The sequence below is a fragment of the Canis lupus genome, chromosome 17 (assembly GCF_003254725.2).
Source record: "Canis lupus dingo isolate Sandy chromosome 17, ASM325472v2, whole genome shotgun sequence".
In the NCBI taxonomy this organism is placed as follows: Eukaryota; Metazoa; Chordata; class Mammalia; order Carnivora; family Canidae; genus Canis; species Canis lupus.
In genome coordinates this window covers 53920531-53942262 of record NC_064259.1, presented here as the reverse complement: position 1 = coordinate 53942262, position 21732 = coordinate 53920531, and the positions used below count along the sequence as shown (strand labels likewise).

Genomic DNA, 21732 nt, shown 5'->3' with positions numbered 1-21732 from the left:
CTCAAATTTACCTAAACTGGCAAAAAGAAAAGGTAAAAATGTGATGCTGATCAGACTAGAGGGCAAAGGTGCCACATATTGTTGGTCAGCACTCCCAAACTGGCCTAATTTGGGAAAGCACTGAGTATGTAAAAAGAATTAAAAATCTTGTTACTACTTTTTTGAGCCAATGATTATATTCAGAAGACTACACTTAAGAAGAGAGTCAAAGTGAATAATAATTTTTGCAAAGCTCTTCAGGGCACTGTTACTGAGGATGAGAAAGTGGAAACAAATCAGACAGCTAGCACCAAGGGAGGCTAAACAACCGCCCCGTTATCAGTGCATTTGAACAATGTTCCGTGACTTAAAAAGATAGATGCAGAGGACACCAAACATTCATTAAAAAACCAGTTAAGTGAAAATGGAGAAGAATGCTACTCACTGCACGAAGTGAATCAATTTAGAATGCAAGAATTTCAAATTTAAAACCTTATGCCAAGTCTTTTTTTGCCCTTTTCAGTTATTGTTTATGTTCCCATTTCCTTTCCCAAAATGTGTTTTCTTTTAAACCCCTCATCTGCTGCTTATGCCAACATTTTAGTACCATGTGGCCTTTTTCTGGTGGTAACCAAAGCTGTAGTGATAAGAAACTAACCCTCCAGGTGAGTAAATAAGCTGGCTATGGGACTCCCATGGGGCCACATGACTAAGCAGGGTACCCCAAGGCACTAAGATGATGCCAAGGACCAGGCACTACCTTAATTCCAGCACTTCGGCATTTGCCCACAGCGTCAGGAACAGCAGCCCGTGGAGGGTCAATCATGGAGATGAGCCCAACAAAGCAGAGGTTCTCAACAGGGAAATTCACATCATCAGTGTCAAACTGGAACCCTTCAGGAAACTGTTCATCTGGCAGGAAAAGGTGGCAGAAACCTGCAAGGAAGGCACGGCGTCTGTGAGCTTGGTGATGCAGGTGGTACAGGAAACAGTAGCTGGTTCTTTGGATTGATTACCTCGGGCTCCACGGTTACTTTGGGAGTATTTCTTAAAAGTCTAGTTTTATTTTATTTTATTTTATTTATTTTTTTTTTTTTTAAAAAAGTCTAGTTTTAAAACAGTGAGGCTTTAACATGTATAGATGCTATGGAATCAGGAAAACCCACACTAGTGACAGAAGCCATCACCACGCCTCCAAGGAAGGCCAGGGCTTCTGAGCATCAGGACCTCAGGGTTCTAGACCTGCCTACTAGGGTACTTAGAACTGGCAAATCATGGAACTGTATTTATCTCTGCTTCTTTCTTTGGAAAAACCGAGTCCCCATCATCTCTGCTCACTATTCATTTACCCAAAATACATTACTGGGTAGCAGGGAGGCCCATCATGCAAAGTACTCTGAGGATAAATACAAAGCAGACACATTCTGCCCAAGGGGCTTATCACATAGTATCATTACCACCAGGATCATGACATTCAGGATGTTCTTGCAATGCTGTAGGAAGGTTACGATGTTCTTTAAAGTGGTAGGAGGTGGTACATGGATTCAGGAAGGGAGAATGCTCCTATTGTGGACGGGTAGACATGGGGAAGCAACACTTGACAGGGATTTTTCAGTGGACAGAGTACTTCAGATTAGAGGAGGGAGCAGGTATGAGCCAAAGTATGGAACCAGGCAATCAGTTCTGAGTCAGTAAGCTAAGTGGAACAGAAGAATTACATCAATAATGTCTTTTTATCTGCCTGCCTGCAAAATATCATGAAGGCCACTTTCTCAATTACATTATACAGTGAGTGTAATGCACCTCTCCTCTGCAGGGACTGACATACTGGGAAGGACAAGCAGCTCCCTAGATGCAAAGTTTACTGTTAATGTCATTTGTGAACTGACGCATGAGCTCCGGTGTGAATTCACAGCCATTCTGTGCCAGTCAGGAAATGGTTTTACTCTTGAAGCCCTGGGAATTAATTTTAATTTCATTAAGTCTGTAGGTCATAGTCATAGCAACAAAGGTTTGATAATAAAGTTCTTCTCCCCGGTTTTTTTTTTTTCACCCAGGCAAACAGAACTGACCAGCATGAGACCAAAGATCTAAGTATGAATCAGAAGCAAACCAACAGGATTCTGTTGCTCATGGGCCCAACACACCAAACACCTCTCCAGTCCTTACTCTTTCCAGGAGAGGGGGCAGATCGAGGAGAATTCTTCCGGAAGGTTTAGGAGAGGTAAGGACACCATGCAGATTTGTACCAGACTGCTGGCCGTGCTGCTGGCCGTTCACATACCCAGCACTCGCTCTCCGAGGCCGCCCAGCTCCAGGTAGGCATTCTGAAAGGCATCCTTCAGCTCCTCATCCAGAGGCTGCTCCTTGCCGTGCAGGAGGATGGAGCTGCAGCGGTCCAGGATCCTTTCCGGAGCACCCTTCATCACCAATAGGTGTCGGGGTTCAGACGTGTTAGGGTTCTTGTGGATGGACAGCTGTAAAGGATGTGGAGGTGTGAATGCCAGTGGCTGAGCGTGGCAATCCGAGTGGGTAGCTCAGCTCACTTACTCCTTAGTACATGTCATAAAAACCACCAAGGTCTCCCATTTCTGAACTTTGGTGTCTCACTTTGTAGCATTACTTTGAATGCTACCAAGAAACCCACTTAAGCTTATAATATTTCAAACAGGAAAACAGCTCTCCTTCCAGCTTCCACTCCTCCCCGCCTGCCCCCGGCCCACCCTTGCCACCGCCAAGCCACCTGGTACTTGTTGGTAGAGTTGAAGGGGATCTCCACAATCTTGGCATATCGATCTCTCATCTCCTTCACAGAACCACAGCACAGCTCGATGCATTTTAAGAGTGCGGACTCTGAGGCGTCACCTGCAACTGCCCGCTGTCAACAGAGACATCTATCTGTTAATCAGCCTGAAACGCTTCACCCAGGCACCAACGAAAAACTGGGAAGTCACCCAGACATATTCTGGTCTCATCAGAAGTGGAAGACAGGGTGGGTGAAGAGGAAGCAAGCCTCCCTCTGCCTCTTCCTCCTCCTCTACCCCACACATCCAGCTTCTGGAATAAGAAGGGTGCCTGAAGGGGTCACTCACTCTTGGGAAGAGCACAACACACTCTTCTAACCTACTTTAGCCTATTTATTTTTAATCTTCCCCCCTGTTGCAAAGTCTCAAAGCCAACACTATTCCCAAGGACATATTTCTGATTATGAATCTGAAAATACCAAGTGAGAGTCCAAATATTTACAGCAGCTACAATTTAAAAGAAAATCCCTTAGGTTCCCAGGACTGGGGGCAAACTGTCTGTGTCAAGGGCAAAGTAGACGGCTTTAGACATAATTCAATTGTGCAAAATTATCTGGGCCTGATTGGTGTGAACTGAAAGCTATTATTAGCTCCAGCAGTCATATAATCAGCTAACATTTTAAGTTACAGCCCACACTTGAGGTAACACATACTTCTATTTTGTGAAATATAGTAGGACATACTAAGAACATTTTTAGCTGTAGCCAACTTTTATATAAACACTTTTAGAATTCTGACATGCAGAAGAGAAAATTAATGCTCACCAACAAAGTAGTTCTGTTTAATAAGAAAGGTGGCCAGGTTTGGTAAGAAATGTGAAATAAGTGGAATCATTTTTAACAAAGGCCGGTTATTAAAGTAGGATAGTTGCATGCCTTTTGAGATAAGGGAGCAGTAGTGTTGCTACTGACATGCCCCCCCCCCCCCCCCCCCATACTCAGAAATACATCCCACGCTCCCTTTCTGGCACTTTTAAATCAGGAAAGATTTGATACCTGTTGAGCCCTATGCTGAAAGCCTAGAAGATTTCCATTTTGAGGTAAGGAAATACATAAAAATAGGCATCTCAAGTTTTATCCCAGGATACATAACATCCTCCTCAAATGAACACCAATTCGATGCCAAGAACTCTTCCTTTAAAGGATACAAGGGTCCCATCTTCACAGGAGAAGCCACCGCAGTTCCCTCTATAGGAGCCTTCTTGCTCTGACAGCTCGGTTTCTACCCAGAACCACCCCCAGCAGCCTCACCGAGAACAAGCGAGCCCAGAGGGCCTCACACACATCTTCCTCATCCTAAACAACCCTGGGTAGCTATGACCTTTCTGAGACTGTCTCCACCGGACAGCACAGTGAAACCTCAGTCAGTTCACATGAATTCCATGAGGCTGAGCTTATTTTTGCATCATTAGTAAGCAAGTAGAGAACAAATAAGATAAGAGAAATAGCTGAGCTATTTTAAGAAAATAAATGGCTTAAGGGATTTACTGGAATCTACTGCATCCTAATATGCAAATACGATTATCGAGTCACAAAAGCAGCCCTCACCGTCTGCTGGGTTAAAGGAGTATCATACACTCAGAGTGGCAAAACCGGGTTTTATTCATTAGGTTTCTCACGGTGAAGACTGCCTCCCACCTCTGGTCAGTTTTTACTGTATAAGCCCTTTTTTCTGACCTATATGGACCACAAGGTAATCTTAAGTGCTCTGGGATCCCTGGGCAACACAAGCTACATACACAGAGCATCACATGAAGGGTGTGCTACGAGGACTGGATCCGAACGCAGAGAGCACATGCTCTCTAGGGAGAACACTCAGGTGGTGGTTCTTGTGTGTACCTACACCCCCGAAGGTGGCCTAATGGCTAACAGGAATTCCTAGGCATACCTTAAGGATAGGCAGGTTTTCCTGGTTAGCCTGAAACACCGCCCTGTTACAAAGACCCGCAATTCTGGACAGAGCGAGCCAGGTGGCTGAACTCTTATCGAACGAGACACCTGATGGAAGCAGAAGAAAAGAAAAAAAAAAGATAGGAAAATAATGCATTGAACTTGGTATTAAGGTCCCATCCAAAGTGAAAGGGTACATCTCATTTCCCAGCTAATGAAACGAATCAGGTTTCAGGGCAAAGTCAAGAGAAATCTAAAACCCCATACCCTTAACTCTTTTACCAAATAATAAAGACAAACACAAAAAACAACTTAAAAGAAAAAAAAAAAAAAACAGGAAGCAATGTGAGCAGGTGAGGTTGAGGTATGGGGTGGGACCTGGCCTCACCACTCTGATTCTCTGTCGTGTCGGCTTCGTGGATTTGATTGTCGAACCACATGTGGGCAACGGTCATCCGGTTCTGAGTCAGAGTTCCAGTTTTATCTGAGCAGATGGTGGACGTGGATCCCAAGGTCTCCACAGCTTCTAAGTTCTTCACTAAGCAGTTTTTCCTTGCCATGCGTTTGGCAGTGAGGGTCAGACATACCTAAAACCATTAGGGACCAGATTACCTCAATCTGAGCATTGTATACAAACTCTGGCTACCTCCTAAACATGGAAGAAGCTGGTCTAAAATTAAACCTGTCCAATCATCCTCCAAAGTCTGAATCAAGACCAGAATGTGGATAGAGGGCCTTCCCTCCTCCCATCAAGTAAGAGATTAAGAAAAATTGAAAATAGCCAGGATTTACCACATTGTGGTTCCCCGGCTCACCCCCAAATTCTCCCCCTTGGTCACACTGTTGTGGATCATGCAATAAGATCAAAATCTAGGCTTATTCGGGCTTTGGGATGACCATCTTCCATGTAAAAGACATGCTCAGCCTCCTCGCTATCTAACCCCATGCAAGCGAGGGCGATCACACCTGAGCTGGCAGCCGCTCTGGAGAGCACAGTGGTGGAGTCCCACGTGCAGGCTGATTTACTAAGAGCGAACACTGATGTCGCCAAGCTGCTTACCGTGACAGTGGCCAGCAGACCTTCTGGCACATTGGCTACGATGATTCCGATGAGAAAGATGACGGCCTCAAGCCAGGTATACTCAAGGATCAAAGAAAGGATAAAGAAGGACACGCCCAGAAACACGGCCACACCCGTGATGATATGGATAAAATGTTCAATTTCTGCAGCGATGGGAGTCTGGCCTCCTTCCAGCCCAGAAGCAAGTGTGGCAATTCTTCCCATGACAGTGCGATCCCCAGTGTATACAACAATGCCGCGCGCAGTACCTTAAGAAAGGGAAGGAGAGGAAATTGTACCTCGTTTTATCAAAGAAGTCACAGAACTTGCGGTTGCCTGGCATGGTTAAAAAAGAGACAAACCGCATGTTTTTAGGGGCCAGCGCTTTTGTGGGGTATATGCTGTTTTAAACCAGAGAGACTGGCGAAGGGCTTTCTATCCAGGAGGACAGCTCCAAATGCCACTGGCAGGTCAGCAAAGCCAACAGAAGAGGCATGTCGGAGGTGGGGGTGGTGGGAAGCAGACTGAGAACCCACAGGCTTTCTGAGCCTTCCCGCCAGGGAGTTAACCGCATCTGCCGTGCTTGACCACAGTTGTCAGACAAGGAGCCAATAAAACGAGAACAGAAATTAGGTCTACGGTTTTCATCATTGTTGCTAATGCCCAAGATAAACAGCATGCTATATGAGTAGTGCCGTTAAATGGTCTACCTTCCACGCAGTTGGTTGAGAAGAAGGCAATATTCCTCGTTTCCAGGGGGTTTTCATTTGTGAAGTCTGGAGATCTAGTCTGGGGCTCTGATTCACCAGTGAGCGAGGAGTTATCCACCTGTCCATGAGACAAGAAAGAGGGCTGTGTATGTGGACACCGGGCTGCTCTGCGCACTGTGCCTGAGCCGCGTGTATGTGGACACCGGGCTGCTCTGCGCACTGTGCCTGAGCCACAGGGGGCATCCCCGCTGAACCCACCTTGCAGCCGTTGGCAGATATGATTCTGAGATCAGCAGGGATTCGGTCTCCTCCTTTCACTTCCACCAAGTCCCCGACTACAACCTCCTCTGCGTTGATGCTCATTTTTTCACCATTTCGAATCACAAGTGCTTGCTTTGGAAGCAGAAAACAGTTTACATCATTCAATTAGAGAAAAGTGGTTACAGACAAGGATCGGGTAGTGTTCAAACAAGAAAACCAAATTATAAAAGGATCTCTAATGTGAATTATCTGAGAGCACGACCAGAAGGATTATTCTATTTATACAAGTTACAAAAGCTTGTTGGGAGTTATGTTAGAGGTGGCCCTCTTGTTCCCATTGACTCGGAAACCTCAGCTTCACACTCTCATTTGGGGCTGTCAATGGAGAAGGGCAAAGCGAAAGGTACCTGAGGAACCATGTTTTTGAAGGATTCCATGATCTTTGAACTTTTAGCTTCTTGATAGTAGGAGAAACAGCCAGTAATGATGACAACAGCTGATAGTACCACACCAAGATATAGCTGGAAGACAACAAACAGGTTAGAGCCACGGGCTCTCAGTAAGGAGTTGAAAACATTCAGTTAATTTTTGACAGGTCAAGGCTTCAAAAATAAATATAGGACTCATGTCTTTGAATGTATCTTTCTAGAGACTGTGTATAGGAGGGTCAGGGATGAGGTCACAGAGACCCTTGGTCATAACACTTTGATGGACTTTTGGAAATGTTCTAGATGAATCCCACTTTATTAAAACAAAGACATTTTCAAAACAATTTGTGACTTCTGAAGAATGGCTACATTTCTGGCTGTACATTAGGGGCCAACATTAAAAGCTGTGCTCTGCCATCTGGGTGGTGGCTGGCCCTGGGCCAGGACCTGAGTGGAGCTGCCCATTCACAGCAGGGACAGAAAGGCTGGACATCCGGCATGGAAGAGCATCTAGAAAGTGGGAGATGGAGAGAGAAACTGGAAACGAAGAAGGAAGAATGGATGGGCCTTGAAGGCAATGGTTACTGACAGTGCCTTCCTTCCCCTTGTGTTTGTTTACCTTTAAAGATTTTTTGAGAGAAAGCAGCAAAATTCATTGAGCACGGAGCCCAACAGGGGGCTCGAACTTATGACCCTGAGATGGTAACCTGAGCCGAAATCAGGAGTTGGGATGCTCAACCAACTGAGCCACCCACACATCCCTTTCCCTATTGTTTAAAACCATCAGCTAACCAGTGGTAACTAGTGGCAAATAAGTGGGTAGCAAAGACCAGGAGGACACCTTACACATACTTGGTAATCTAAGTTAGCAACTACAGAACTCACATTATCATTTTGAGGTTCCTCTTCCGTGGCAGCTTGGATGCCATAAGCTAAGAAACAAAGAATCGCTCCAATCCACAGTAACATCGAGAAACCTCCAAACAGCTGCCGACAGAACTTGACCCATTCGGGAGTGGTGGGAGGTGGGGTGAGGGCATTGGGACCATCTCGAGCCAGGATCTCAGCAGCTCGAGCGGTTGTTAGGCCCTGAAAAGCAGGAATATAAGTAAGACACATTGCCCCAGAACACACAAGCAAATACACCTTGATAGCTGGAGGGCCACAGTAATGGGTTCAGGAGGAAAAAAAATTCCCCATGCTAGACAGCCTATGAAACCTGGCAAGTTCTGATGAAGAAGCCCCCTTCCTGGTCCAGGCACACAGCTGCCCAAACTTCCCAAGGAGCCCACAACATCCAGACTGAAATATATATTAAATGGACCAATGGACAGATCAGAAACCAGTCTGATCTAAGCTGAGGTAAGGGACTCATGCCAAACTGCATTTTTGCCAGAACTCAGCAATGTTAACTCATCGAGTCAGCTTTGCAAATTAAGAGCTTTGAGGTTTTTTTTTGTATATTGGATCTGTCAGGGAGGGGAAGAAACCCTCTCTATACGTCAAAAAAGGAAAAAAAAAATCTCTGTAGGAATCAAACCTGTGAATGGTTTAAGAGCCAAGTTTTCAGTATAGAACTCTATCCTATGGGTGGTAAGTGAAAGGACTATGTGGCTGGGAGGGTTCACACAGGTGCATATTCCAGCTCACCACAGGAACCTGCCAACTTAAAAATATTCACTGAAAAACTCCACAGTACCAACGCCTTGCACTTCTCTAAATGGGCCTTAAGACCAAGATACATGGACAGTACACAGTAGATACAAGGCTCCCATTACAAGGGGGAAAATGTAATTACTTTCATATTATCAAAATACTCAAGTCAGAGTAGAAAAAACGACAAAACTAATTTTTGTCCAAAGTAACCATTAATATGTAGTTTGTATTCATGTTATTTTAAATATCTGAATTACACAGGGACGATGGGGAACAGTGAGAAGAAAACCAGGCAGTTAAGGGAGAAATGAGGACTCAGGCCCCTCCTCAAGCTCCTGATGTAACCCTCCCCTAAAGTAGAACAACTGACACCCAACATCTGAGTGCGCTCTACCTGCTAGGCACTGAGTCCAGTGCTTCCCACGAGTTACCTTCATTCTCACGACAACCCCTTTAAGGTATTACTAAAAATGAGAGGATGCTGTGCTCAGGCAACGGTGATGGTCAGCTCAATGTGGGACTCATGCCTCCCCTTGGAGCCCAGGGCACCCATGCCAGCACGCTTCTTACTTACAATGTCTTGATCATTTACTGAAATAATGGCTATACACTCATTGGCTACCACTCAAGTTTTTCCCCAGACTTTTTACTTTATGCACAGAAATAACCAACTGCGCCCTCCCCCGTTTCCTTTTATATTGTTTGTGTGGCCAATTTATACCCAACTCCCCCCAGATTACAAGGATATACAACACATACTTGATTGAGAGATTTCAGTTGTGTAAAAAAACAAGTTTCAAATAAATGCTACTAGAATCATCAAGGCTCTGAGATACTGCAAAGGAGCTGGCGGGTCAAAGTGCAAAAGCTGATGTGCTGAAGATTCAGCTCATTGAAATATTCAACTCAATTTCATGAACATAGAGGAATAAAGACAAAGATGTGTAATCAAAAGTCAGGGAAGGAGCATGGCTATGGAACCATTCAATTTCAAATCCTGGTGCTTCCCCTTATTGGATCTCACCTATTCTAAAATGGGGAAAATACCGTCTACTGTCGAAGTTTCAGGGGCAAACAATGTACTAAAGCAGCACACAAAAGCCCAAGCTCTCCATGTGGCACACATTAGTTACTCAGATGGTGCCTGTCATCATTCTCCTCCCAGGGGCTCCAGGGCTAGGCCTGTGACACAGGGAGATGCCTACGGGAAACAGGACTCTGTACAAGTGTGAAATGACAACATACTCGACTCAGGTCTGTTCCATATTTGCGATGAAGTTCATCAAGGCTCAGTTTATGGTCATCCTAAGGGGAGAGAGAAATAAGAATTGAACACAGGACCATGAAAAAAGATTAGGAGAAAGCACTGATGTCATTCATCACTAGTACTACCAAGGCTCAGAAAACGGGCTTTCCTTCAGTGCGGAAGGTGGTAGACTTCTTCCTCCCAGTTGCCTAATGGCTCAGCAACCACACAGCCTGGTGCTGAGAGCCCGTTCCTGGAGGACAGTGAAAGCTGTGGGATGAAGCCCCTTGCTGCCTGCCTCATGACTTCAAAAAAGCCCAGCAGTCTCGGAGGTGGAGTAGAACCTTATCTGCCTTCTCTGATGACCAGGCAGGTTCTAGACAAGCTCTGTCTGTGGGAGCCTCCACAGCTGGAGAGGCTCAGGGTTCTCCCTATGTTTGGTAGAATCCAGAAACAGAAAAGCAAAGGCTCTAATATCAACCACAGTTGCTTCTGTGGACCTTTGGTTATGCCAGGGATTGGGGATGGGGAGGGAGGGCAGTGCGAATAACTTTCCCAATGCTCTAACAGCCTGGAAAGTGAATTTTTTTTTCTTCTACCATTCAGTAAGATCTAGATGATAACCACAATAACTGCTTTTACTTTTAAAATAAATTAAGCCTCTGACTGAAGGATTAGAGGGTGGGGGGAATTAAACAGCCAACAGATAGGATAGAATTAATTTATAAGGAGAACAAAAAGCAACCTGCCTCCTAATACTTACCATAGAAACTTCTTTCTTCAGTTCATCCATATCCCTTTCTTTCTTGGCCTTTTTTTTGTCGCCATGCTCTGAAACGGCCGCAGGTTCATATTTATCACGTCCGACCTAAAGGAAAACGTGGGAGAGGTGAGGTTGTATATTATGAACAAACAGAAGATTTTGGAGCAGGGGATTTTAGCAGTTTTTAGCACATCCAACATTTTGAATATTCAATGGGACAATAATCGCAGAAATAAACATGCATACACCAGAAGCTAAACGAAAGTGACCCTACTATCCCAACTATCAGAAGCTCAAGACATGCCACCTGCACCCGAGGGCAATAAGACCCGTAGAGAACTCATGGCAACCACAGAATGGTCCTGCCAGTCATTTCCATTTGGGGTGAACAGGGAGGGGGCTGTGCTGTCAAATCTCTATATCACAACCTTCCATCTTCTCCACTGAGAGAATGAAATCATCTTTACATTATTAACTGAGAATATAGTGCTCAGTCCTTTGTACTCTGAACCAGACAAGTCTGAGTTAGACTCCTGCACTCTACCACTTATCAGCTATGTATCCTTGGGTAAGTCACTAAGTATTAAGCTTTCTTTTTTTTTTCTGCCCCAGCACAGAGAGAATAATTGTGCCTACTTCCAGGTAGTATTTTCTGGGAGAACCAAATGCTAAATTAAACAAGACACGTAAAATGCCAAGTTACTTTTATTATTATGTTTAAATTCTTAGCTTTGCAAAGAAGCCAATTGGGGATCAAGGTTAAGTATTTTTAAGGCTTACATAAGAACAGTGACCTGTTCATCTTTTATTTAAAAATAAAAAAAAAATCAGCCTAAGAATCCTTAAAATCATTTAAAAGACCTCCCCCCGCCCCCACAAAAGTCCTCTCTCCAGTCTATAGCCTGAAAATAAACTCCTGAATCAAAGTCACTGGAAATGTTTTGACATAAGCAGAGTGTAGGAAAAGCATGTGCATTAGCACACAATTCACAGGATCCACCTACGCCTCTTGAAAACTGGAACAATTTTTGGAGAAAATGTTGATTCTATAGTTTAAATTTAGATTGCTCTGGATACCCCTCCCCCTGCTCCGTTTAAAATGCTTCAGCTTATCTACACACAGCCTGAACTTGGTGCTCCAGACCTTGGTCTGGCGGAGAGGAGGCCTTCACTCCAGACACCGCCAGCCCTCAAACTGCCTCCGCAACCACCCTCTCCCTGAGAAGGGCAGGGGAAGGAGACAGACGGTAGCATTTTTCTTCAAAATGGATATATAGTGCTATTACTATATTATTTTGTCGCTCTTCTTTACTCACTTCTAACTTTCAGAAGCACACTGCCAGCCGTTAAAGCAGTTAAGTGAGAACCTGTGTCCAGAACAAAATTTTACTAGGCTAAAAATCAAATTAAAAAATAAAATAAAATCAAAGGAGATAGGTGGATTTCAGTCATTGCTAAGATAGTTGCAAATAAAGATAATATTCACTGAAATTTAAAACACTGTCTCTTAAGACTCTAAAGAGAAATCCTGCCCCAAAGGAACTGGTGTTGCCCACAGGCAGAGACATTTATATTATTCATGTTGTTCAACTCCTGGTGGTTACTTCTGCAGTGTTCCTTGATTAACTTCTCCCAACAGAGTGGAGTTCTTTTGTTTCTATCTTATCTGTTAAGAATGAAGCAGGTCTAAAGATAGTCGACATTCTTGAAATTCTCTCCACTGTGGAGCAACCACATTTATAAGTGCCTCTTTGCGTAGAGCCCCTTGGTGCCAGAGTTAAAATGGAAAATAATCACACACGAAAGCAAACACACAAAACAAAAAGAAAGGACAGGGCTTCCACAAGAACCACAGTCTAAAGTGGAATTTCTTTTAATGGGAAAGCACGTCACTTCAAAAATCATTTTAAAGGTATTGACTAGGGAATCTCTAAAAGACTATGTGGTTGGTTTGTATTGATTTTTAAAATACAGTCCGCAATTTCACTTTAAGCAAAAATATCATTAAAATAAGTTTAATTTAAATGCATGAAAATCAGGGGCGACTGGGTGGCTCAGTGGATTGAGTATATCTGTCTTTGGCTCAGGTCATGATGGGGGAGGGGGGTGTATGTGCTCAGGGGGTGTCTGCTTCTCCTTTCCCCTGCCTTTGCACTCTCCCGCTCTCTCTCACCCTCCCTCTCAAATAAGTAAAACCTTTAAAGGAAAAATATACATATATGAAAATCAGATTTAAAAAAATCTCTCTGCCTCACCAGCTATATGCTTTATCCTCAGACTGTCAGTATTTTCCACTCCAAAAAAGAGGGAGAATGATAAGAGAGCTGAGCTAGGCCCTGGACAGGTTCCAAATTGTAGCCCCTTTTACAGAGAAGTATGTTGCCTCCAGCCTCACAGTTATCAATGGTTAAGCTGGCTGGGAGTTTGATCTCCTAATAGCCTGCGCCCTTTCCTCAATTCATGCTACATAAAGCGTAGTTTTAAGTGAGGACATTTGTGAAAGAGACATGGGAAGGATTAACATGTGGAATTTCTTCTCCTTCAAGATTTTAATTTTTTCAATAGGCAATGTTTGTCCAGAAGACCAGATGGCTTTTACAATTCAGTTCTTCCCTATAAGTAAAACAATGATTTAATATTCGCTTATTGTGACAGGAACTAAATATTCCCTAAGTCCCTATAGGTCTTGACTATCACAGATTCAAAGCAGAAAGTGTGTGTGTGTTTGGGGTGGAAAGAGTGCAGGGTGGGATCGGGGAACAATGCTAAACACAGGGAGAAACAAAGGTGATGGCGAGAGAGAAACATGGTTTCTCCAGTCACCTACAGGAACCTTCCTGCTCCTCCGGGCACTGGGCACACACTGCTACTCTGATCACTTCTCCCACACCCACCATGTTTCCCATGATCCATGATGGCACCCCTCACGCACCCCCTGAGGTCTCTGAGGGAAGCTACAATGAAAGCTCAAGGCCCTTAACAAATGGGCCACTGGTGAAAACGATGAAGTAAGTTCAGTTCTGATTTGTACGTTGTCTTTTTTTTTTCCCCATTCTAATTTAGGAAGTGGGAGGTCACAATGAGGGCAGGGGCTTGCCCAATGTGACACAGCTGAAAATGGGTCATTACTTCATCCTGTGCTTCCCAGGGATTCCATCCTCTTGAAGATGCCCTGGGAATTTTGCTACTGTTGGATCTGGGCAGAGGGAAAAGGTGCCCTGGAAATGGGAAGAGAAAACTCTTGACAGAAGAAACCAAGGTTAACACAAGTAACAAGGTTCACTCATCTTAAAACATGGACTGCTCCCCAGACGTGCTCCTCCCTCTCCATCAGTAGTTAACCAGGTCAAGGGGGTGCAGTGGGGGACACAGCGGGCAGGTAAAATTATTCCTGGGGCACCCAGGTGGCTCAGAGGTTGAGCCTCTCTGCCTTTGGCTCAGGTCGTGATGCTGGGGTCCTGGGATCAGGTCCGGCACTGGGCTCCCCACAGGGAGACTGCTTCTCCCTCTGCCTGTGTCTCTCTGCCTCTCTGGGTCTCTCATGAGTAAATAAATACAATCTTAAAAAAAAAAAAATCCCCAAATTTACAAAGGCACACACAGAAAGCTGCCATGGCATCTGGGAGATAAGCTTCCATCCCAGAGTGAGATCACTTGAAGTCTGCGGACAGTGAAGCAGCCACAGAGGCCTCCATACTTCAGGGCTCCACCTGGCATTAGTGCATTAGGGACTTTGGGACGTGCTGGCCATCGTGTAGGTTCCTACCCAACAACAGATGGCCCTGGGAGCAGTGGGAGCTCAGAGTTTTTTCAGACTTTTGCAATGGCTGAAGAAACCTAGGGGGTAAGTAAGCCCCCAGTCATCCTGGCTGGCTGCGGGACCCTGCACAGTCAGCCTCAGCTGCCTGTCCCTCAGATGGCAGTCAACCCTTGGCCTGAGGACTGAAGAGTCCAGAAGGCATTCTGATCATCTGATTCATCAAGGGCTGCCGTCAAGTCTGAAAACAAAACACCTAAAACCCACACACAAACAAAAGCTTTGGACTAGCAAGAGGGGCCAGAGGGAGCACTACACCTTCCTTCAAGTGGGGGGGGGGGGGGGGGAGAGGGAGGGAGGATGGGCTTTTTCCCATCTTCCTAGGATCCTGTCTTAGTAAATTATTGTCACACAACAACCGTGTATGTAAAGGTACTCTGCACAGCACTGCACCAGGGTTATTATTAAGCCTGGGTTTGAATTAACATAGAAATTAGTGCTATTCCTCACTTACTAAGAAAACCCCTTTCAACCTTTCATCAAGGTACCCCCCAACCCATTTGGGGTATTTTTATTTCATCTCATCAATGAAAACTGAAAGAAAATATCAGAAATGATCAAGCCCGGTTCATACATCATCAGTTGCACCTAAATGACTAAGTGGTTTAGTTTACGTGCAAGGAATTTTCTAGCCAGGGGATCTGAGGGCCCTGAGACGGCCGAGGTTGAGGGAGGACACGCGCGGCCTTAATACTGCAGCTGCTCTGCGGCCTGGAGCAACATTTAGGGCAGTTAAGGAATGACCAGCTTTCTTCTGCAGAGGACGTGACCCACGGGACCACCGGGCCTTTGTACTCCTTGTCACTCACCTGAACATGCAGCAAGGCTGTAGAAAGAAGGTCATGTGGCAAAGCCAGAGCAACCGGTCCCTTTGTGAGGCCAGCTCAAGACCTCCATACTTTGGCTGTAGCCCATCCAGCCAGTGGGGGGCAAACAGTTCCAGCTCTATCCAGAGGGTTCCCTTAGCCCAAACCGAAGTAGGTTTAACCTTCCTCCACAATCTGCTGGGAAGTAAATTCTAAAGGAGTGTGCCAGCCCACACTACCTGCAATGGTGTACACTCATGATCAAAGACAATTCTAGAATGTCTAAACAACCGATATACTTCAGATTCACTACATCTTTTAAAATACGCTGTTTTTCCAGTTTTTGAAAAAACAAAAAAGAAAACCTCCAAGCTTGTTTTTTTCACTGGGGTTAATTCTACCTCTATCATTAGGGCCCCCGGGCTATTTAGAGTTAAAACTTTCTGCCTGTTCCCTCCATCTGCTGCCCACCTCACCCCTTTTCTCCTTTTGCCAGACCACTCTTTGTCTAGTGCTACTCAAAAGATGTCAGTTTGAGAGATGAAGGATTACTATCTGGCACCAGCGCTGCAAGGGGACTGAATCGATTCCCAACCCTCATCCCTCCTCAGTTGGTACCCTGAAGCATAGGGTACAAAGTAAACCAGCTGGTAGGCTGAAGGGGACAAAGAGAGCATAAGGCCCCTCAACACAGAGGTCCCCTGAATGGAAACAATAAAACAGATATGGCCCCGTGGAAGCATCACATGGAAGATAAAAGAAAAACACAGAAGGATATGGCCCCGAAGTGCATGAGGGCCCTGGCCATGATAACAGCCTGGAAAGAGACATCCAACACCAAGACCCACTTACTCCCACACCTGACACTCTTCACTATCAGGCCCCCAAACAATAGAAGCCCCAAAGACACAGTGCCAAGCCACCAAGAATCGACTCTTTGGATCATGAACAGAAAATACCTAGCAGTTGTTACTAAGCAGAGTTTGAATAAAATCAAATACAGAGATAATTAATGTTCAGATACAATTCATTGTAGAGTCACAAAGGAACCAAGGAATGAGGTGTACTGGCCCCAATTCCCACAGCTCAGGATGCAAATGAAACCAGGGAGAAAAACTGCAGGTGGGTGGGTGGGTGGATGGGGGCTCTATTCTCACAGATAGAATTTGCTACCCAAACATCAGTCAAATAAACGCGAAGAACTTCTTGTGGATTCCTGACAACAGATTTCAGCACAACTAATGAGGTGAGTCATATGCAAAGAACAGTCTCTCTGAGATTCCAGCCAAAGAATACACTTCCTCTCATAAACTCAATTCATAGCAACGTGAGAAAGTTCAAACCTGACTTGGTCACATCTCCTTTTCCAAAAATATAGAAATGAAAAGAGTGTAAAAAAAAAAAAAAAAAAAAAAAAAAAAAGCCAGTGGACTTTCAAATTCTCTTTACTTCACATTATCACTTACTGGCCATGTCTTTTCAGAGTCACCCAGAACTGGACAGCTCTGGCAGGGATGGGGAAACGTTCTGCCCAGTGTTGTGCTGTCCAAACGCAGCCACTCTGATTACTGTGAGCCCATCTGATGTGACACTCGTGTTTCTTCTTCTGGCCTGCTAGCTGGCAGAGAGCCCTGGGCAGCTAGAAGGCACCGCAGCACAAATGTTCACACTCCCTCCCATCGGAGGGCTGAAAAGCATCCCCCCTACTTAACCATGCACCTTCCCCCCCCCCCCCCCCCCGCAAGACTTTTACAAAGACTTTAAAGAAAAATAAAAGATGAAAAGTGAAAGTAGATGAAACCTCAAAGATGCAATTAAGTTAGGAGGTCAGTGATGTCAAGGGATACGTCCACTTGGCTTTCCTCTGGAGGGTAATTAATAGTATTTCCTATTATTTTCAATCCTCAACGGTTTTTCAGGTGAAAGAAAAATTCTCCGGTTTTCAAGTGTTGAAGACTGATGAACAGGAAACCTACAGGTTCTAAAGATCTGATTTTCCCTCAGTGCCAAATCCTTGGGAAGCCTGCCCAGAGCTGTGAGGTTTGCTTGCATCACACACACTTTGGACAGAACAGAGGTGACTTCCCTTGGTCCTCAGTCTACCGAAGGGCCAGCTGAGTGAGAACCTGCAGCTGAGAACCTGAGAATCTTCTCTTCTTAAAAAGAGAAACTTTTTAAAACCTTTTTGTTCTTAAACGAACAAACTAATTTTACATACTTTTGCATACAAATCCCTTGCAATAGTTAAAGCTTTCTTCTCGTTCTTAGGTTGGGATATATTTGAGAGAACACAGCTGATTTGGGCAGGAAGTCACCCAACCTAATTTGTTGCTAAAATAATCAGGAACCAAAGACTTGGATGGAGTGGGCCTGGGTACCAGGTCTATTGTGCTTTATAATCTTGAGGTCACTTTTTATTTTTTTTAAGGCAATTTAGCAGTGACACGTCCAGAGGTCTGCAGGTTTTAAGTCTCAGCCCTCACCTGGATGAACGTTTACCCAATTTGTTATCATCTCCCCTGATGAGGGGGAGGGCGGCAGGGGTTGGCCTATTCTCAGCCTTCTCAGATGGATGAGACACACCTCCCCCTTTCCTACCCTCCCACCCTAAAGGTGAGTCACTAGAGTGTTACAAACTTACTGGCAGGGAACACTACAAATTAACAAACAGAAAGTTACCAAAAGAGGATACACCCTCAGAACTGGGTACAGAAAGAACCCTGGGCCGGGGAACTGTCACGCTCACACACTGAACACTTCCACAGGCAAGAAGAGTGTGATGCAATCCGGGTCCTCTGGTCCGGCCCCAGGGCTGGTCTACAGTTCCTCCTGTCAGTGCTCCACTTGCTCCTGGCCAGGCCTGGGCAACTTTCCACCCTTGAGGACTCTGCCTCATAGTGTTTTCAGTCTAAAGTACTAGAGCTTTATAGCAGCCAGAGGAGATTTAGTCACACTTTCAAGTTGAACTCCAATAGGGCAGTTGATAACATTCCCATAGGAACAGGATTTCTGCTGACATGCGGATCCCTTGTAACCTTCACTTCAATCTTTTTCCCTCGGCTCCTCTTGAAATCATCACCCATAGGCTAGGATTTATTTTCTAGGTAACTAAGTTAATATTCAAACAATGGAGAATCGCACAGAACAACCTGGTGATATCCTTTCCCTCCCTCCCCCCCCCCCCCCCCAGCTTTTGTAAACTTGAGAAAAGAGAAATTTTGTGTACCTTTGGTGAACCAAATAGTTGTGGGTGGCAGGCGGGTTGCAGATTTAAGCCAAGTCACTGGCAGCAACACCCAATGTGAAAAAAAGGCACAAAATCCTATTTCACCCAGGAATGATTCAGCAGGAGCTGTTCTTTCATTTTCTTAGCAAGAGCTTAGGAACTAGACTTTTTAGGGAGCAATAAAATCACCTGAAATAGCATCAAAACCTAGGCCCCCAAGGCAGTGGGAAGAGGGGGGGAAAAAATTAACAATGACCTTAAAAAATTAGCTGCCAGCACAGGCTTCCTGGTTAACCAATTATCAGCAGGGCTTTAGTCACCACTCCACCCACATTTTAATCCCCATGTGGAAAAATCCCAACATTTCAGCATAAAATTTCCTTCTGAACGTTTGGACCATCACAGTAAGTCACTGGGGACAAAGGGGATATAACTTTATCCTAGCAGAATCGCCACGCACACATCTATCTCCCCCCTTAATGTTCAATTTATCAGAGTCCCCAAAACACTAACTATGACCCAGCAGACAAGAGCATATCCTCCTGTGAACCAGCCATAACTCAATTTTGTGTTTGCCAGCCACTGGCGTTTTATTAAGGATCCGTAGGACAGGCTGGTTGAGCCTCCACAACCCAGGTGTGTGAGATCTTTCACCACTCTCACGCGTGTGTTCGGTTATGAAAGACACATACAGACATGTGGAAGGAACTTACTCAAACATCTCTCGGTTCCACTAATTCAATATCACAAATACCCCAGTTTCATCTGAAGAATAAGGCTGGAGTTCTACATATAAGGTGATGCTAAGGGAGTGAGTGTTCAGGCCAGGGAGACCACAGGCTGTTCAGGAGTCAAGCCTGTCTGGTGTGTCACTTACCAACCATTTGACCTTGAGCAAGTCACTTCACCTTCCTAGGCCTCGGGGGAAGTAGCTGTGATCACTACACCCCCGAAAGCAGGAATGTCCAGCTCTGGATTATCAACTTTTTCCCTTTTTGAGGGAGGGGAGATGAAGGGGTGAGCTTAAAGGGCTTCTTTATGGGAATGACCTCGGGTTTGATGGTGTGGTACAAGCACAGGCCACTAACCCACTTTTATATCGGGAGTAGAGGCTGGCACTGGCACTCAGCTCTTCGCCTTTGGCTCTGTAACCCGGAGCAGCCCTCCACGATCTGGGCTTTTTAAAAGATACCAGGGTGCATTCCACTTCTCGCCACTCTCCCTACCGGGCCCAAGCCTTTCCTATGACCTCCCTCAAAATCCAAAATTCAGAATCCCCAGAGACGCACCCTGCCTCCTCCCCTACCACTCAGGCCACACTGCGGAGCCCTGAAAACCTCCAAAGACCTCCTGGAAGCCCGCACTGTGCAAGCCCTGGACATAACGGGGCGGCCTCTCTCCTACCCGGGTCCTCCGGCCTGGTCATTTTCTCCCACGAATTGATACGGGGGTGTGTGTGCGGGGGTTGGGGGGCGGTTTATCGTGTATAAACTTTTCTCAACTTGACTTGGGCTCCATCAGGGTCTGAGACCCGGTCCTGGGCTGCGGCTACGGGTCACAGAAGCACAGGGGCGAGCAGCGGCTCCGGTGCTCCCCGGCGTTCCCGGGGCCGGGGCCTGCCCCTCCCCTGCCCCTCCCCTGCCCGGGGACCCCGCGGCGCGGCGCTCCCCACCACCGCGAACTGCCCGCCGCCTGCAGTCCTCTTTCGGGTTTATTGCGCCCTGAGGCCCCGGTGGGTCAGCCTGTCCTCCTTCCAGGCTCATCCCTCAAAAAGCAAAACAAAACAAAACAAAAAAACCCAAAACCCTCTACACACCCCTCCCCAGCAGGGAAATGACCACTCCAGCCGCCCCAGGGCGCATCCAGTGCTCACGGAAAGCGTCCCATGAAAGCTCGCAAAAGTATACCTTAAAGGCCATCTTAGGGCGGTGAAGACACACCCTTTCTGGCACCAGCCAGCACGACCGGCTCCGCAGTGAAGGGAAGCCAGCTTTTTTTTTTTTTCCTCCTTTAGGGGAGGGCGGCGGGCGCTGCGGGGACCTGGCTCGGCCCCAGCGCCTCCGGGAGCGGGAGCCGCAGCCCCCGGGTCCCCCCCGCGTCGGATCCCCCGCGGGCGCCCGGACCCCGGCGGCGGCGGGGAGGCAGCCCGGGAGGGGCCCCGGCGGCGCGCCCCGGGGGAAGGGGAGGAGCACGCCTTTCCTCCGGGCACGGAGGGCGGAAGGAAAAGGGAAGGCGAGAGATGGGGAGGTGAGGGCGGGCGGAGGGGGCGCGGGGGGGGCGGGGGAGCCGGCTCCGGGGATGCGGCGCCGCCGGCAGCTCCTTCCCGGGCGCCCCGGGCCCGCGCCTCCCGAGCCCGCCGCCAGGAGCCCCCCGGCCCGCAGCGCGCCGGGGCCGCCCCGGGGTCCGCGCCCCTCCCCCGCCGGCCGGCCGGCCCCCGCCGCCGCCGCCGCGCTCCCTCCATTTCCAGAGTGCGTCGTCCGTGAAGCCCGCCCGCCCGCCCGCGCCGAGCCGCTTCCTCCGCCGCCGCCTCCCGACTTCCTCCCCTCCTCCCCGCCCCGCGCCCCGCGCCCCGCGCCCCGCGCCCCGCGCCCGGGCTCCCGCGCACTCACCCCTTTCCCCATGGTGGCGGAGGTCCGTGCCCGGCGCCCGGTGCCGTCGCCGGAGACCAGGGAGGCAAGGACGGAGCAGCTCCCGGCCGGGCTGGGCGGCCGGGGAGCGCGGAGCACGGAGCTGGGGCTGCCGCGGGGCGGGCGGGCGGGCGGGCGGGAGGGCGAGCGGCCGGCGGCCCGGGCCGACGCCGCCGCTGGGGCTGGGGCTGGGGCTGGGGCCGGGGCCGGGGCCGGGGCCGGGGCTGGGGCTGCTACCGCTGCTGCTGCTGCCACGTGTCCGCCTCCTCCCGCCGCTGCTCCGCGCCCCAGACCCAGCCGCAGCTCGAGCCCGCGCCTCCTCCTCACTTCCTAAAATATGCAACCTGCGTGCTCGCCCCGCCCACGCCGCGGCACGTCACCGTTACCGGAGCAACCTGACACCGGCCGCGGGCCGGGCTCCGCCCCCGCCCGGCCCCGCCCCCGGCCCCGGCCCCCGCCC

At 47.5% G+C, this 21732-nt stretch overlaps 1 protein-coding gene across 2 annotated transcripts in view; it reads right to left on the bottom strand.

Moving 5' to 3' along the window:
* The window catches only part of ATP1A1 (ATPase Na+/K+ transporting subunit alpha 1), a 29445-nt gene extending 8037 nt beyond the window's left edge, over positions 1–21408 (bottom strand). The window contains exons 1-13 of one of the 2 annotated variants that reach the window (XM_025453405.3): positions 21255–21408; positions 10797–10901; positions 10033–10092; positions 8017–8220; positions 7111–7224; positions 6701–6835; positions 6443–6560; positions 5733–6001; positions 5061–5259; positions 4671–4780; positions 2723–2857; positions 2264–2456; positions 740–915 (exon numbers count right to left, since the gene is read on the bottom strand). In XM_025453405.3, coding sequence (XP_025309190.1) covers positions 740–915; positions 2264–2456; positions 2723–2857; positions 4671–4780; positions 5061–5259; positions 5733–6001; positions 6443–6560; positions 6701–6835; positions 7111–7224; positions 8017–8220; positions 10033–10092; positions 10797–10901; positions 21255–21266 — 1830 coding nt within the window. In that variant the 5' untranslated portion in view covers positions 21267–21408. Of the gene's footprint in view, positions 1–739; positions 916–2263; positions 2457–2722; positions 2858–4670; positions 4781–5060; positions 5260–5732; positions 6002–6442; positions 6561–6700; positions 6836–7110; positions 7225–8016; positions 8221–10032; positions 10093–10796; positions 10902–20552; positions 20760–21254 lie in introns of those variants that run through there. The other variant, XM_025453406.3, reaches the window with a different exon arrangement.
* Positions 21409–21732: the final 324 nt, after the last annotated feature.